Source organism: Osmerus eperlanus, chromosome 23 (genome assembly GCF_963692335.1).
Source record: "Osmerus eperlanus chromosome 23, fOsmEpe2.1, whole genome shotgun sequence".
Taxonomy (NCBI): Eukaryota; Metazoa; Chordata; class Actinopteri; order Osmeriformes; family Osmeridae; genus Osmerus; species Osmerus eperlanus.
In genome coordinates this window covers 7,632,861-7,649,625 of record NC_085040.1, presented here as the reverse complement: position 1 = coordinate 7,649,625, position 16,765 = coordinate 7,632,861, and the positions used below count along the sequence as shown (strand labels likewise).

Below are 16,765 nucleotides of genomic sequence, written 5' to 3'. Positions count from 1 at the left end.
GAAGTAAGAAACACAATTGGCCTGCCAGGATGACTGATATCATTGGTTGCTTATGTGTAATATGATATTTTCTGATATTATATTATCTGATATTCCACATAATATTCCTATAATCTTTCGAGCAAGTTATTAAATGAGTCTATAGCAGGTCATTTAGGATCTCAATATACATAAGACTGACCCCCAGAGTCAAAGCTTGCAATCTACTCTCTGACTTTCACAGTAGTTTGAGTTTCTTCGTCTGCCATTTTTAAAGTTACTACAGTAGAAGTGGCACTCTACAATGTACATTTCAGATACATTTTTCAGACACCAGGGAAGCCATCCTTTACACTAGGGAAAAGTCACCTATATTCGTAACATCTAAAGCACTTACCATGCTCTCCTGTAGAGCTGTGCGTGTTGTTGAAGGTCAGGCATGGTTATGTAACAGTGTGGCCCTCTACTTGGATGGATGGGAAACAGTGACTGAACTGACCATGAAATTCTCCTTTGTTAAAGTTGTTATATTTGGGTATCTTTACCCAAAGGTGCACTATCATGTCCTTTTTCCATCCAGTCATACTTTAGCTATCATGTCCTATACCAATCCAGTCAAAATGCAGCCAGCATGCATGATGTTTTGTACATCTATAGTAGGTTTAGTAGATTTGAACAAATAATGCAATAATCATCAAAATATTCAGATGGTTGTGCCCATACAGTAAAGCATTTCAACTGAAATTCCTCATGAAATCCATACTTGGAAACATCTGTTGACACTGTTAATTATTACCATATTTGTCTGTACTATGACAGTTTGTTGTCAACCTCTGGATTTGCTAGTCTCGTGAAGTTGTGTGAAACCCCCAAATATATAAATAGTCTGGCTGGTAGCTATGAGTAATTCCGGAAGCATCGTTTTATTCGATGGGTGGAATACCTCACTTCACCCCTATGCCTACGTTTGCTTAGGTAATGCACCAACAGCAGGCACTTATATTAAAGGTGACACCCTGTCAGCGCTATAAATAGCCCTGCACTTTCCCCCCACAAGCACAGCTGTAGCCTCCCCCAAGTCGTTTGATCATTCGTTTGCAGAGAGACGACATCGCCCGCTGTTATTCCAGCTCCCTGACTCTCTCTGGCACACGCACACACATATGTACACTCCCAAAAGACCCCTCAACTAATCCGCAGTGTACTCGAATTGTCTCGTTAGTGTGGTAGCACTTTAAATGAGATGTATCAGTGAGTCTTCATCATCTTACTGGACAACTATACTGGGCAATTTACCTTAAGGAGGCCATTTGTCCTTCAGGTCAGATGTATCCATAGGAGGCAAGGTGGAGAGGTCAGAGAATCAGGGAGGTCAGGGAGGTCAGAGAATAGTCAGAGGGACACTGGTTCTATTGCTGCGACCTGTTGAGTATGAGTCATCTAGTCATCTGGTTTTACTAGCTTTAACAATATGCTGCATATCATGCATACATTTTTTTATTTGTTGGGAAAGCTTGATCTTAGCTACAAGGTCAACTTGGACCAAAAAGAAACTGGCACTAATCAGGTTCTTCTGAGTAAATTTTAATCAGGTACAGCACACTTTAAAAACATGTGACATGTTTTTCAGTAGTCCATGTCAAGTTCTTTTGACTTAATAGTCGAAAACTGGATTTTAAAGGCATGTCCTCTCCCTTAATTGGCACTTAAAATTCAATACTAATTTTCTATACAAAAAAAGTAGCGTTTTTAAACGAAAGTATTTTTAGAACCCTTGGGTACGCTAACATGCTTCGGTGAACATGTGAAAACCTCCTTACCCAAAGTTGCTCCAGTTCTAAACAATTTATTTCAGGAAAATAGATCTATTTGCCAGTTTCACTGTGTGCTCCTCCAATGTGCACCTGGTGCCTTTTTGTCATGGGCGACCTAGGTTCAATTATCAAGTAGTAGCCTTTCCCTTGGTATCCATGTGCTCATTTTTGCAGACTTGATGTGTTCGGTCGACAACACGTGTATTTTGAATGTAAATTAATTAAAGGCAATTTCATCAACAGTTGAGAGCAAATATATTAATTGTTGATACAATAAACATAACGAAATAAACAAATCAAATGGGTTATTATCACGTGCTTCTCCACAAGATACTAGGGATTGGCATTTGTCATTTTTCTTTTGTTATGAAATGTTTATCTTCTGGACAGCTTCTGATACAGTGTTTTTTCCCTAGTACGCATGTTCTGCGCACAAGACAGTAGGGTGCGTTGCCACTGTTTTCATGCTGAGGCAATCGTAGCAGTCGAAACGGAGACACCACCTATTATATCATGTCCATACAACTCAAATGCTTGCATTAGAACAAATGCATCTTCCTTACTACCTGCTTCTACGTTTGTAAAACAATCCACAAGCCCGAGGAGCGAAATGGTCTGAGCGCTAAAGAAGGAAGGGCGCGCGTCTCCTCACTTCAGAACGATGGACAGCTCCCCAATAACTTGGAGACCGGCTGCAAGACTTGTAGGAGTTAATTTCTCCAACCTGGAATGAAGAGCTATTGGAAATGAACGACGACTAACTATGGTGGATTTTATTTGTATCTTATCATCAGGTACAGGTCCACATCCGGACATATTGAAGTGAGAAATGGACTTTGCTGAAATTATTTTCGCGTTGTTCATTGTCGTGGTCGCAATTGTGTCTTTGTTGTCGAACTTGTTGGTGCTACTATGTTTCGTACACAGCACCGAGATACGGCGACAGGTTCCAGGTATATTCACCATGAACCTGTCTTTTTGCAACATTCTCATCACTATTTTAAACATGCCAACGACATTGGTGGGGATTATCAGAAATCAGCAACCCTTTGGTAATTGCCTTTGCCATACTGTAAGCTTTCTGGAGACTTTTTTGACTGCGAACACTATGTTGAGCATGGCAGCTCTTAGCATTGACCGGTGGATAGCGGTGGTCTTTCCCTTGAGTTACTCCAGCAAGATGAGATACAAGGATGCAGTGATCATGGTTTGCTACTCGTGGCTGCATTCACTCACGTTTTCCCTCATTGCGCTCCTCTTCTCCTGGGTTGACTACAGCCACATTTACGCGTCCTGTACCTTGCATCTAACTGAGGAGAGCGACCGCATTAAGTTTACAGTTTTCACCGTTGTTTTCCATGCCACTAGCTTCGTGTTATCCCTTCTAATCCTGTGCTTCACGTACTTGAAGGTTTTAAAAGTTGCACGGTTTCATTGCAAGAGGATTGATGTAATAACCATGCAGACCCTTTTTTTGCTGGTAGATATCCACCCAAGGTACTTGCATCCATGTTTATCTGTCAAAGGTTTTGTCCATGATATTTATATTATGTCAATTTTGTCTTTTGCATTGAACTAAAAGCAACATAACTAATGTTTTCAGTGTGAAACAAAGATGTCTGGTAGAGCAAAAAAGGAGGAAACAGAGAGCCACCAAGAAAATCAGCATCTTTATTGGCTCCTTTATCGTCTGTTTTGCTCCATATGTAATTACAAGGTAAGTGGGATTAATCATAAAGCAAGACAGCAAATATGAACTGTATTACCTCCTGCAAACACACAGTATTATTTTGTTTAGTTGCTGCTGTCTGCTGTCTACTAACTATAAACTAAAACATGAACATTCCTCCCACAATATGAGATACACTATACTACACAAAATGTTAAAACAGTTTCATCCAACGAGAGCTTTGCAGTAGGTACTGTAACACTTAAAACACATGTACCATGATTCTACCAAAAAATCCATCCACGTCAGTTTTCTATTGTAATTCCACTTCCCAGTGTGAATAACGTTCATTCTCGACTTGAATAGGTTTAGTGGAATCCCCCAATTCCAGAGTAAATGAAATTAGATGCATCTTATTCCTTATTCCAAGATATGGATACAGCATATGTGTCAGGTTCAATGAACTGAAATGTTAGGCAGGTAGTTTCCACTGAAGTGGTGGTGTGAAGGATGACAGTGGAGGGGAAGTTACAAATTAGGAAACGAGGAGGATACAGGATACAAATGAACAGCGAAATGGTCTCAGTAATTGGCTCACCTCTGTACCCTCCACAAATAGTCTGATTACCCAGTTGAGGAGAAAGGTCTGCCAATGATAGGGCCTATCAGACCCTTTCAGTATTATGCTTAGCATCAATGTCTAGTCATATATTGATGCTGGATGTCCATGTCTCGGATGAAACATAACACAATGTGCTGTATTGTGTTACAAAAGAACATGAACATGTTGCTACACAGTAGTCGATATATTCCCCGTAACTCAATTTTGTGAAAAGAGTCTCATAACTGTGTAAGACCGCTTCGGAAAACAGCCAGTTACGTTCCATGGGTTTACCTGAGCTTGACATGGTACAAGATGCCTCCAATAGCAATCACTCACCGCAATTCTTGATAACAAATAAAACAAATAGCTCTGAATCATACCTCTAATGAGATGAGAATGTGTCCTTTCTAAAAGGTTATTTTGGCTATATTTGGCTCTCCCTCCCTGCTTTCCTTCCCAGATTGACTGAACTACTTCCCTTTGTGGGCATCAACCGCCACTGGGGGATCGTCAGTAAGTGCTTGACATACAGCAAGGCTGCGTCCGACCCCTTTGCCTACTCCCTCCTGCGTCAACAGTACAAGAAGGTCCTGGTTACCGTCGTCAACAGACTACTGCGCCGTGACCTGTACCCCTCGTCCGGGCACAACAGCTCTTTAGACACGGAGAACGACTACTGTCTCCAGAGGATCAGTTAATGACATCTGCTCGGACATGGGAAATAACGCCGGTGCCCAAAAATAATGTCTGCCTCATAGGTAAAGAGAGGGCGAGAAGAGATGGGGATCAATGAAGGTGATACATGGAAAGAAAACAGGATAGAGAGAATTGAAGGGGGTGGGTCATTGTGGGTGGAGGGACTGAGAGACAGTAGGATGGGAAAGTCACATGGGGGGGGGGGGGGGGGGTAAGGTTGGTACAATAGAGGGAGACACAAGAAGATGATAGAGCAGAAGCACACTGTAAGAGAGATGAAAAGCCAAGGAGAGTGATCGCATTCTGAGACACTGGCTCCAGACCGTATTGGTAAACAAGGGATGCGATCTATGACTCTCTGGCAATGCCACAAACACAAGTACCCCCCGCACAAACACGCAAATACACGCACACAAACGCTCACACACAAACATACGCACACACACAGATAACGATGAAATGGATCGATATTTTTTGATAAGCCGTTGGCTTAGTTGACAAACAGGGAACGACAGATTCTGATCACAGTGCTCGAGACCCCATGCGTATCATAGCTTAGCACTATTATCAGAGCTAAGGGAAAGGCATTTGCTTACTATCACAACCTCTGGCATAGTCACTTTTAACCATGCTTTGTGACCCACAGAAAACAGGGACTTGAAGTAGAAGTCAGTTATGTTCTGTGAATTGATTGTGATGAATCATGGATGTCAAAGCTAGCATCTGTCTAGCTCACACTGAGCACTGGCGCTGCCAGGGGCATCAGGCTATTTCTTTAAATTATATTAAATCATATAGCCTCCTCACAATGGCAAGTGCCACAAAGTGGTGACTGTGTTCTGTATGGACTGTGTTAGACTTCTCTGCAGTTCTTCACAAATGTCATGTCAATCACTGGATAATGATGCACTTTGTATAATTCTCTCAAACCTACTAGTTTCAAGAGCCAAAGGTAAATCAAATTTTTACTATGATGTTAAAGTGTATATTGTAATTGAATGTATGACAGATACTTTGGAATGAAATGCATTTGTACCTCTGTACTTATTTTGGTGGTTGCAAAAAATATTTGTACAGATACATAGTGTAATCTTAACTCTTCTGCACTGTACAATAAATTATTATATCTATTTGTAGAAATGATTCGCTAACTACAGTTGTGCTACGTAATGTAGCAAAAGAATGTCATTATGTTCAAGTGCTTTAAAGACACTTGTCTTTGTGCCAGATTTCAACATGTGACTGTTAAACGTTTTGATACAGTTAAAATGAAGATAGTTGTTTCATGAAAACGTGTTCTTTGGGTGTAGACACAGGTGTTTTTAATTATGTGAGCCAGTTGCTGTTCTTTGGCAGTGTAAGGTTAAGCTGCTGTATGTGAAATTATGTGCAATAAAGATGTCAATTAATATTTCTCTTACAGCATATTGTACTGTCTTATTATATGAGTTCATAATTTTAATATAATGTAATGTAGGCTATCAAATGGCGTAGGAAAGTATACGCTATACAGTAAAGTAGGGTATCAAATAGTATACGCTAAAAAGAGAAATGGTTCCATAAGAATGTTTAGTTTGAAATTGACAACAGGTGTATCACAGAACAAAATCTTGCGTGCTAGGACATGTCTTGTTCTTCTCCGGTCAAAGATGTTTCCTATGTAATTTGATAGTCGACCGTAATACGTGTAATAAACAGAAATTTTGGGACACTTGAAGTTCCTCTGTAATTAAAAGCAGCGCATTTAGGTGCCACATCAATATGTACTGCAGTCGGAGAGAAATGAACACTATAGTTTTTCTGGGTGTATTAGCAGCGGTTGCCTTGTCTTCCTCTTTGCGTTGTGAATACGGACACAGATTTCTAGGTAAAGTATAATTTAAAATAAAGTGATTACGAACATGATGTTTTCGATAAACTATAGTCGATCTGTAATAATGTGGGTTAGGGTTAATAATGTGTAGCCTAGCCTATGTAAAGTGAAATATGTTACCCTTGCCATCAAGGAAACTTTTTTATTGATAGGCTGCAACGTTTGTCATCTTGTGTAAAGGTCAAGTTCTGGAAACTTACAAAAGTAAAGGCATGCACAGACATACATTAGCCTACTAATGGGATGTTTACCACTGTAGAGTTGTTAAGTAGGCCTGTTTGAGACAGGAAACCTTCTGCATTATTTAACAGAACGTAGGTGTATGTTTTACAGGTACAAATGTGTGGAGAGATGATCATTTATGGCTCAGCTCTAAACTATAATATCCTAGAAGTCTAATCAGTATTGGCCTAGTGATGATAAACACAATTCTGCCATCTAGTGTTTTATGTATTCCAGGAATATAAACACTGGTTTCTCCTGCAGGGCGTTGCAAACCAACCGATGAAAGCAAAAGTACGTATTCAAAACATTATGCATTTGCTGAAAGTCTATAGCCAGTGGAGAATGTCTTGTTGAAGAGCCAAGGTGTGGAAGGATGGAGTTTACTTGACTACCATTAGACTTAATGGAAAATGCTAGAACATCCAGAACCCATCCTGCAAGCTTAAAAGCCAGCTGTGGTCCACAAAACATAGTTTCATCTGACCCAGTTTTCCTATGGACTGGGTTCCCAGACCACATAGCAGGCATGGATCAAAGTAACAAGGTGTGGCCTGGTTCAAGCTTACGTGCAGGGCAAGCTCCAGAAGGGTCTCAGATACAGCAGGCATATTATATTACCTTATAATGACTCAGAAATGTATGATTGACAAATATGATTAGGCCATTTAGATGGTCATGATAATAAGAAGTCATAATAATATTCTGATTTAGTAATAATACAATATTATAAGAAGTCTGATGTATATTAAATGAGTCAATCATAAGCGTAGGCCTGTTAGATATATTGTCTTGGTAGTGTTCTGGGGAAGATGCAATACCATCAGCTTCTTTAGATTCAGGCCACTGCTGGTATAATCTAAGCTAATGTAGTATATTTTGGATCCATTTGCTTACAGCAGCTTTTACCTATATACAAGTTGTTGGATAACTCAACTGGACAGATGTTTTCAGAAAGTAGAAGCTGGGACCATACAGAGATCATACTGGTTTGGTTTAATGGAATTTAGCCTTAGGATCCTCCAGTGAGCTACCCAGATATATTTTGGAATGATCAATGGCTGTATAAAATATTTAAATTCTAATTTCCAGAGATAATAGAAATATTTTGGACATAACCAGTCTGCAGAAGCACATGATGTATTGAGAATGTGCAGCCTGTAGCACTATCTGTATTATACCTTTCCCATTTTATATAGTTTATGCTATAGCACTGCAAAATACTTAACATATATTTAACATTGTATTTTCCCCACAATCCAACCCTTGCCGATCCTACCCCTCAGCCAAATGCACGGACATGGTTTTGGGCTACTGTGAAGACATGCCCTACGCTCAGACCATGTTCCCCAACACGCTGGGCCATCGAACTCGCGAGGAGGCAGAGATGAGCACCGAGTACCTCCTCCTCAGTGTGATCCACTCGCTCCTCAACGGAGAGTGCAGTCCAGACATCCGTATGCTGGGCTGCTCCGTGCTAGCCCCGCACTGCCAGAGACACAAGGCGCTCAAGCCCTGCCGCAGTACCTGCGAGGCGGTGTTCATGAGCTGCGGTCATGCTTTCGAGGGCATCGACATGGCATGGCCCTACTTCCTGGACTGTGACCGCTTCTTTGTCAGCAAAGAGGAGGGCTGTTATGACCCCCTGGAGGGACTGAGAGGTAGGGACCCGAGTTGGGACTGTGTGTACTAAACTTAAGGTTTACATCGCGACCTGGTCTGTGACATCACATCAAGATTGTGTTCACGGCCAGGCTGCTGATTGGTTTTGTTCAAAGCAATTTCCTTTTCTCCAATTTTCTAGTCTGTTTCAATTCCAAAACACTGATAGAGGAGCGAATGCTTTTTTGTGTTTCAAAGAAAGTAAAACTCCCTCAATGAGTCAGAGAGTTTTGAGGGTCAAGTAAGAGTGCTGTTTCCCGCAGATTTACAATGCCCGTACGGCTGCCATCAGAGCTTTTCTGGGACCTAAAAACACACTTAAATCATTTATAGGTCAGTTTAAAAACCTGCTTCTATATGCAATCCAACATTTTCTCTGGTTTTGTGTTTGCGTCATGAATTATTTTGCATTACTTCCTTCGGTACTGAGACGTTTCTAAAGAAGATTGCTGTAATTATTAGGTCGATGTTTGACTATCTTCAAAACAGAACATAAAAACAATGGCTTCCCACCACTTTAGTGCCATCAGATACAGTAGAAGTTTAATCAATTACATTACAAACATAGTATAGGCAGATATTCAAATAAACAACTTACAATGATATCTTACACAGGATATGCAACACAGCGAACACCAAGACCAAGTCATAATGCTAAATATGAAACATAACTGTAAGACAAGGGGAATTCATTGTTACTCGTGGAGTACACTCTGCTACTGTTGTTTCACATAGCTGTGATTTGGCTGTGTGTGTGAGGCTTCCTGTGAACTCTCTGTTTGCTATATTTCAACAGCTGCACCAAGCAATCATTAGTAGCCAATAGGAAAGCTTGTTTGTTTTCATTACACTGCTCAGTAATAGCAAAGGGGGGAGGATTTGAAATGTGCACACTGTATGATAAAAAAATAAAATGGGTTTGACATTTTTTGTAAACCTGCTTTTAGTGCAGGATGAAACCTGTATCTTTCCAAGCCAATCCTAGTCTTCACGTAACCAGATGCTTGGCAACATCGCTGTTATGATATTCCTTCCAAACTGGCGTCATGCCAATGGTACTAGCCCAACCCCAGTAGAAAGAAACACTACACTGTTCTTTGGCTTTTAATATACTTTGGGTCAGTTTGTCAGGGATGAAAGTGTTACATGGAAATGTTGACCTCCACCCCCACTGTCTGCCTGCATCAGACCAGCAGGAAGAAGCTTTATCCAGCTTCCCTGTGGAGCCGTCCACCCTCATCCAGTTTACATACCAGTCCAACGCTCAGATGACCAGCATCCTCACAAGAACTGCCGCGCGCTGCTCCGACATCGCTACCACCTACAGCATAGGCCGCAGTGTGGAGGGCAAGGACCTGCTGGTAATTGAGTTCTCCAACAACCCTGGCCGTCACGAACTGTGTAAGCTCCAATTCTCTTCACTGATTGATTTATTTATTACAACACTGCGAGCCCTCCTTTTTGAGTTTGAATAGAGCTATTGTTCCTTTTGAATGAGTACAGTATATATCGTCCTAGGGCAATATGCTGAAGTATTTTATTTCCGATTTGCCACATAACAACGACCATAATAATATGGTCGCCAATTTGCCTGCGCCTACATTTTTTTTTAACTGTCTCCACCATGACCCCCTCTAGTGGAGCCAGAGGTGAAGTACATCGGCAACATGCACGGGAACGAGGTGTTGGGTCGTCAGCTGCTGCTCTACCTGGTCCAGTACCTGTGTTCCGAGTACCAGCTGGGGAACCAGCGTGTCCAGACCCTCATCAATACCACGCGCATCCACATCCTACCCTCCATGAACCCTGACGGCTACGAACTGGCCTTCCCTGGCGTACAGGACAGCATTGACCCTGAACACGAAACTGTGAGTTCACCTGTTATGAAACTTGGTCTTGTTGTTTTGGGGTTCTCGTTCCAACACTGATTTAGTACACCTAATTCTAATACTTTGCTGTTTGACAAGCTGAATCATGTTTGTAACAACTGCGGTTGGAAACTGATAGAAGGGTATCGTAGATTTCCAGGGCAGGGTTGGACAGGTCTGGTATACATCACTCATGAAAGTTTCATTTAGCCAAGGTAGGGAAGACATCTAGTTTGCCATGTTTATGGCCACAGGGATGCTGTATACAAGCAAATGTGTGTTTCATAAACAGGTTGTGCAGACTTCACCGAGTCCATCCAGTACTTTGGGCCTGTAAACAACTCAAACTATTGAAACTATTGAAACCCATCCATTTCCTTGTTAAAAGGGTGGCAGATATGTGGGTCGCACTAATGCCCAGAACATCGACCTGAACAGGAACTTCCCAGACCTGACCTCCCTTGCCTACAAAAGACGTAGACAAAAGGGCTACCGCACCGATCACATCCCGATACCAGACTCTTACTGGTTTGGTAAGGTACAGTATGAATCCTTGTCCATCTACCCACATCACTTTGAAATGTGCCTGCTATTTTGCGTTACCTTGGTATACTTATCAGAAGACAAGTTTTGGTTGAGCCTAAAACACCAAACACCATGTTCCAGCAGCCCTGGTTATAGACTGAATTGATTGTGAGGGCACTGAGAAATCTTGGTTGGGCAGGATTTATTTTCCTTCACTGAGTGAGTATATGCCTCTACTAAGTGTAGTCTACTCTGTAGTCTTGAACAAGGCTAGCGGTGCTAGCCGTGATGTGCTTGACACACATTTCTCCAAATAAAAATGGCTGCATCTTCAAACTATATTTTAGACTGGTTTACAAGAAAGACTAAAGGTATGTATGTTTGCTTGCTAATCAATCATCCATGTACAATGTGGGCACGTTCATCTTTTATATTACTAGCCTGTCAGAAATGAGTAAAATAACATCCCAAGATCCGGCTCTGTTCCAGGGTTGCCAACTCTCTTTTATCTGGCCTGAAAACCATGTTTTTGCCTTGGTCTCCTGCTGAAATATCAGCAAAAAGTCTATAGACTGAGAATTGCTTGCGTGCATTTATGCAAAATCTCCCAACCAGCCAAATTTACCTTTGTCAAATTGACATTTTAAATAGTTCCCGTTTGATCCTGTGGAAAGGCTCAACAATGCATCACAGGCCTGTTTTTATGACATGATGCAGGTAGCACCAGAGACCTATGCCATGATGCGGTGGATACGCTCCATCCCGTTTGTGCTTTCGGCTAACTTCCATGGGGGGGAGCTGGTGATCGCCTACCCTTTTGACTTCTCCAAGCACCCCCTGGAGCGCAACATGTTCTCCCCTACGCCGGATGAAAAGGTAAACAGGGCTCTGAGTCACCTACCGTTCACCAGACCAGGCTGTAGAACAGTAGAGTGCCTGGCAGACCATTACTGTGATTGCCGTCAGTGCACGGTTAATGGCTTGTTAATTGACGCTTTTGCATATCATCGCACTGTGTATTTGTATTTTAATCTGTAGGTATTCAAGCTGTTGGCACAAACATATGCAGATGCGCACGCCACGATGAGTAGAATTGACACAGAGAGGTGCAGGGGCTCTCTTAGACCTTCGGAGGGAATTATCAATGGTGCACAGTGGCACAGCTTTGCGGGTGGTAAGTCAAGAGAGTTCATGAAGAGATTAGTGCGTTCTGTAGCTGGTTTATTCATTGTTATTGTGAAGGACAGTAAATTGCTGAGCACCCAGTGTTATTCCAAGTGTTGCAAGATTGCCCTCTAGTGGTGTAATCTGTATCCACCCATTCTATTATTAGCAAGCACAAGCCACAATATACAAAGAGATAGTAATATAAACCCAGTTTGTAAAGGGTCATGAAGGACTTTTCCACAGAGATAACAGATGTCCACATGTCATCATTTGATCTGGTCAGGTATGCAGGACTTCAACTACCTGCACACCAACTGTTTTGAGATTACGGTGGAGCTGGGCTGTGACACGTTCCCCCCGGAGGAGGAGCTCTACACCGCCTGGCAGGAGAACAAGGAGGCTCTGCTCACATACATGGAGTCGGTATGAACAGCTCCTCTCGTTCTGGATTGAAGATGTTCTTCTTACGTTCCAGTCACCAGTAGTCTAGACTGACCTTGTGAAGCCGCTTGCACATTATCGCTGCACAAAGACCAGCCAGCCCATTTCACACTGTTGGTTCAGGCTGTTGATGGGTTAACTGACAGCAACCTGATTATAAAGTACTGAAATCCTATGCATCATACCACAATGAGTCTCCAGAACATGGACTGAAATCAAAATACCAAATACGAATGAAAAAAACTCTAAATTCTGTTTATGGGTATACGATGAGTAACAGCAGTCACAATGTAATTACAAAGTCAGAATTATAGGTTATTACCCAATTACAAAATGCTGTCAATGAGGGTATGATTTCCTGTTTCTGGTATTTATTCAAGCCAAATAGTAACTAATGGACACTCAACACAACCAAACGTGTAAATACAACAGCAAGTCCCACTTCTAACTGACCTACATACTGTGTCCTCCTGCTTAGGTCCACAGAGGAATAAAGGGCATCGTACAGGATGAGGACGGGAATGGAATCAAAGAAGCCAGGATATCTGTCAGGGGAATAAGACATGACATCATCACAGGTAAAACATAAGCTGCCCAATCAGCTGTGTCTGTTCCAGCCAAGAAATGACTGTTTACACGTATTCTTTTGTGATTGTACGTTTTAAAATGGGAAGCAGATGTGAAATTGAGTTCAGTTGCATATTCTGAAGAAAGTGACACGGTTAGAGCACATTTTTAGTCTCTGGGCGGTGTTCCCTCAACATAACACTAATGGTTCTGGATGTTTATTTTCCTTTTTGGTTGGAAAGTAGTTTCTAGTTCCTAATTCCTTGATGCTTTTGTAACATTACTACACAGAGAAACCAGAGAGAATGTGTATTTATCTCACAGTCATTTCACATTTTGGATAACAGGTACTGTAGTGTGACTTGTGAGTCAAAAGAATGATATTTCTCTCCAGCTGAAAACGGAGACTACTGGCGCCTGCTCAGCCCTGGCATCTATGTCGTGAGCGCCTCCGCTCCAGGCTACGCCAAAGTCTTGAAGAAGGTTCACCTCCCTGCCCGAATGAGGAAGGCTGGCCGGGTGGACTTTGTGCTCCAGAGAGCTGTCCAGGAGCCAGACCTGGACCAGCACTACAACCTCCCTTCCATGGGGACCTACGAGCGATTCGACCCCTATAAGAAATTTGAACGCTATGCCCTGACTGACGTGGGTCAGAATGTAGAGGAGAGGCAGCAGAAGCCCTGGTGGTGGAGCTACTTCACCAGCGCCGGAGGCACCGCGCCGACCTGGCTGCTCAGAAACTACTAGAGCCCCCTCTAGAGGATCCAAGGGGCATGACATTTTATAGGAATTTAACGCTGTACATGGTTTGTCACACTTTCCTGAAAATAAAAGAACCCAGTAAGCCTGTCATAACATAACAGCAACAGTAGTAGAATAGCTAGACGGCTGGCCACATTTGCGTTGGCGGTATTACATAAGATTATGATGTCAGTTATGCCAGGAATACATGTCTCGAATCATGTTCATGATTGCTCTAATACTGACTTCTGAAACATACCATTTCAGGTGATGATGCTGCCTCATAACATCATTTTAGGGACAGTACTTTTGTGCAAATGCTGCAAAGTCCAAAGAATTCCATTGAAATCACCATTGAATTCAGATACCTCTGTTTGAAGATCAAAATGGAGGCAGAGCATGTTACCATAAAGTGAAGGTGTAAATGGTGTTATGAGTAATTAATAATCCTGAAATTAAGATATTCACAAGCTTTTTACCTACAGTTGATCAGTTTCACTTCATGCCCATTATAAACCCATACTTGGCGTAAATAATTGTTGTTTTATAACCAAAGATGAATAAAGAACTTGACTATTGCATTTTTAGGATTATGACCAGTTCTTCCAGTTTTCCATTACATTGTAAGTTACTCTTAAATTTACTTTCAATAAATATTAAACATCTGTTAACACCTTTTAAAGATGCAATGACACAAGATTGCCACAAAGAGGCAGCCTCTTCCTACTCTCTTATGCAGGACTTTAAGTTTCCATGGGTTGCCATTCAAGTCTATACATTCTCCATTTCTATACCATACAGCCATGTGCTGTATCTGTTCAAGCAGTGCCAGGGTCTTGTGTCGGAATTCTCAAACAGTCTAGATTCATGGGTCATATAATGTGTCACTACTGATAACACTGTCAGTCTCTCCAAGATAGCTTCAAACTACTTCCTTGTTTTTAAAAGGCTATGTTGTTTATTGTAGATTCTCAATAGGCCTACTTGCTCTCCAGCAGTTTCTGAACTAACAATATCTCATAAGGTAAGCAGACACTCATTTATTGTCCAATAATAAGTTATTTAAGTTTCAGGAATCAAGCTTTGTATTCGATTTCAGTCGGTCTGTTTTACCTCCCACACCTATGAACATGAAGAATGATTAGTAAATGAAGACCGTACCTAATTTGTGCTTGTGTACATTTCCAGACGTCAGCACTTTTGACATGCTACAGTGTAGCACTGCCTGCTGTGCGTAGCCTGGGATCCTCAGAGACTTTCGGACCTGAATGTTTCTATTGACCACACCCAACCGCAACATGGAACCTCAAACCAGATCCCGGAAGTCACTATCAGAGCAATTTTACTTTATATCAAATTCCTGCCACTTTACTCACCGTAAAGTTAAATTCATAATTTTTTTTGATTGGTTGCATGCAACGTTTGTGATTCATTTTGGATGTTGGATGTCTGTCTTAACTGAAAGCAAGTTCTTGGTTGGATTGACAAGCAGCAATGTGTCATCATTCTTTATGTACCAACCATAACTCTAGAGAATTGTCATAGACCTTATTCACGCCCAGTTAGGAAGCTGGTGTGAACGCTACACTGTACTGAACATGGCAGTGTATTGCTACAAAACATGCTAATATGAGCAGGAAGGATAATGGAGTGCTGTAATGACAACACAACTAATGAAAAAATGCTAATCCTTGTTTAGCGGGTACTTGTAATAGTGACATCTGACACAAATGTTCTCTTTAGAATCACATACTGTACTATTATGTCCTCTATGCTTCTCTTTAAGTAATGCTTAGCATAAAATACTGTATTTATGTATATCCATCTTTAATTAATAAGTTATTATAACTAATAAATGCAGTATTAGGAAAGTGAAGGTTAAAACAATTGAGTTTATGGTACACTAACTAACATTACTATTTCAAAGACGCCATGTGATGTATATCATATCGTTTAGAAACAAAAATTGAAACTTTTACATCAATCTGTACTTTTTTGTTCAAATTTCATAGTTTCACTAATAAACTTTTTAAAATCTGTAAACAATAATAGTAGCTAAATAATACATTAGAAAGTATTAGTAGCTAAAATAATATAATACAGTATTGATAGCTCATTATCCCGAATTGGAAATGAGCCTAGCTTGTAGATATCCCTCTAGAATGGTACAAATAGTTATCATAGTAGAGTATACTGCAGTATGAGTGGTTCTATAGTTGGAACACAACAGTTAACTACGTATCTGTGTTGAGGTTTTGAGTGTCCATGTAACTGACTGGTGAGAAAGACAAAATGAAGGACATGCACTATTCAGAGAGAGAACAGGTCATCAGAATCAGGTCACATGCTGCAGAGTGGACTGAGCATAGTCCTGCGTGGGATTGACCTGTTTGCTTTGCCGGGACCTGCTCTCCCCCGCTCCCCATGTGAGGTGGGGTCCTGGGTCACCAATTACTTAGGGAGGCTGAGAAAGCTGCATGGAGCTGCCCTAAACTGCCATGTTGCATTAGCATCACAGTGACTGCAGGTAGATAAGTAATCCTGCTGCATTTCACTTCAATGAATCTGCTGATTTTACATTCCCAAAGTAGCTCTAATATTTATCCCTCGTATTCTAACCCAACCTCAGTTAAGACTAATTGTGAATTTTTAAGTTTGTTTGTATTTGTTTAGAGTATCAAGGATCATATTATTATGTAAATCAACATGTTAGAATTGGTCATTAGGAATTTCTTAAAGAGAAAGAGACTTAAAAGTTAAAGAGACTACTTACTTAAAGAGACTACTTTGGTTGGTGTGCACTTGGTCATTTTTAATGCAGTGAGACACAAGCCTGCAATGCTTGAGGATTTGAGAATAACGAAACGAACTCATTCCCCTTTCAGTCAAAGCAAACAAACTTAATGTGAGGTGGGGATGTGCTTTAATGTCTACTCC

General features: G+C 41.2%; 2 protein-coding genes across 3 annotated transcripts; both read left to right on the top strand.

Moving 5' to 3' along the window:
- Positions 1–2,254: 2,254 nt before the first annotated feature.
- Positions 2,255–6,146, top strand: LOC134009788 (G-protein coupled receptor 26-like). The gene is made up of 3 exons (XM_062449480.1): positions 2,255–3,290; positions 3,397–3,510; positions 4,527–6,146. The coding sequence occupies exons 1-3, from the start codon at positions 2,623–2,625 to the stop codon at positions 4,762–4,764; spliced, it is 1,020 nt and encodes a 339-aa protein (XP_062305464.1). The 5' UTR covers positions 2,255–2,622; the 3' UTR covers positions 4,765–6,146.
- A 278-nt stretch (positions 6,147–6,424) lies between these two features.
- Positions 6,425–14,409, top strand: LOC134009877 (carboxypeptidase Z-like). 2 transcript variants are annotated; one of them, XM_062449626.1, is made up of 11 exons: positions 6,425–6,629; positions 7,122–7,151; positions 8,144–8,518; positions 9,708–9,920; positions 10,158–10,387; positions 10,776–10,925; positions 11,630–11,788; positions 11,951–12,086; positions 12,363–12,502; positions 12,999–13,098; positions 13,482–14,409. In XM_062449626.1, exons 1-11 carry the CDS (start codon positions 6,524–6,526, stop codon positions 13,832–13,834), a joined length of 1,992 nt encoding a protein of 663 aa, XP_062305610.1. In that variant the 5' UTR covers positions 6,425–6,523; the 3' UTR covers positions 13,835–14,409. The 2 variants fall into 2 exon arrangements, with proteins under 2 accessions (XP_062305610.1, XP_062305609.1); XM_062449625.1 differs by having other exon boundaries at positions 10,158–10,399.
- The last annotated feature ends 2,356 nt before the right edge of the window (positions 14,410–16,765 follow it).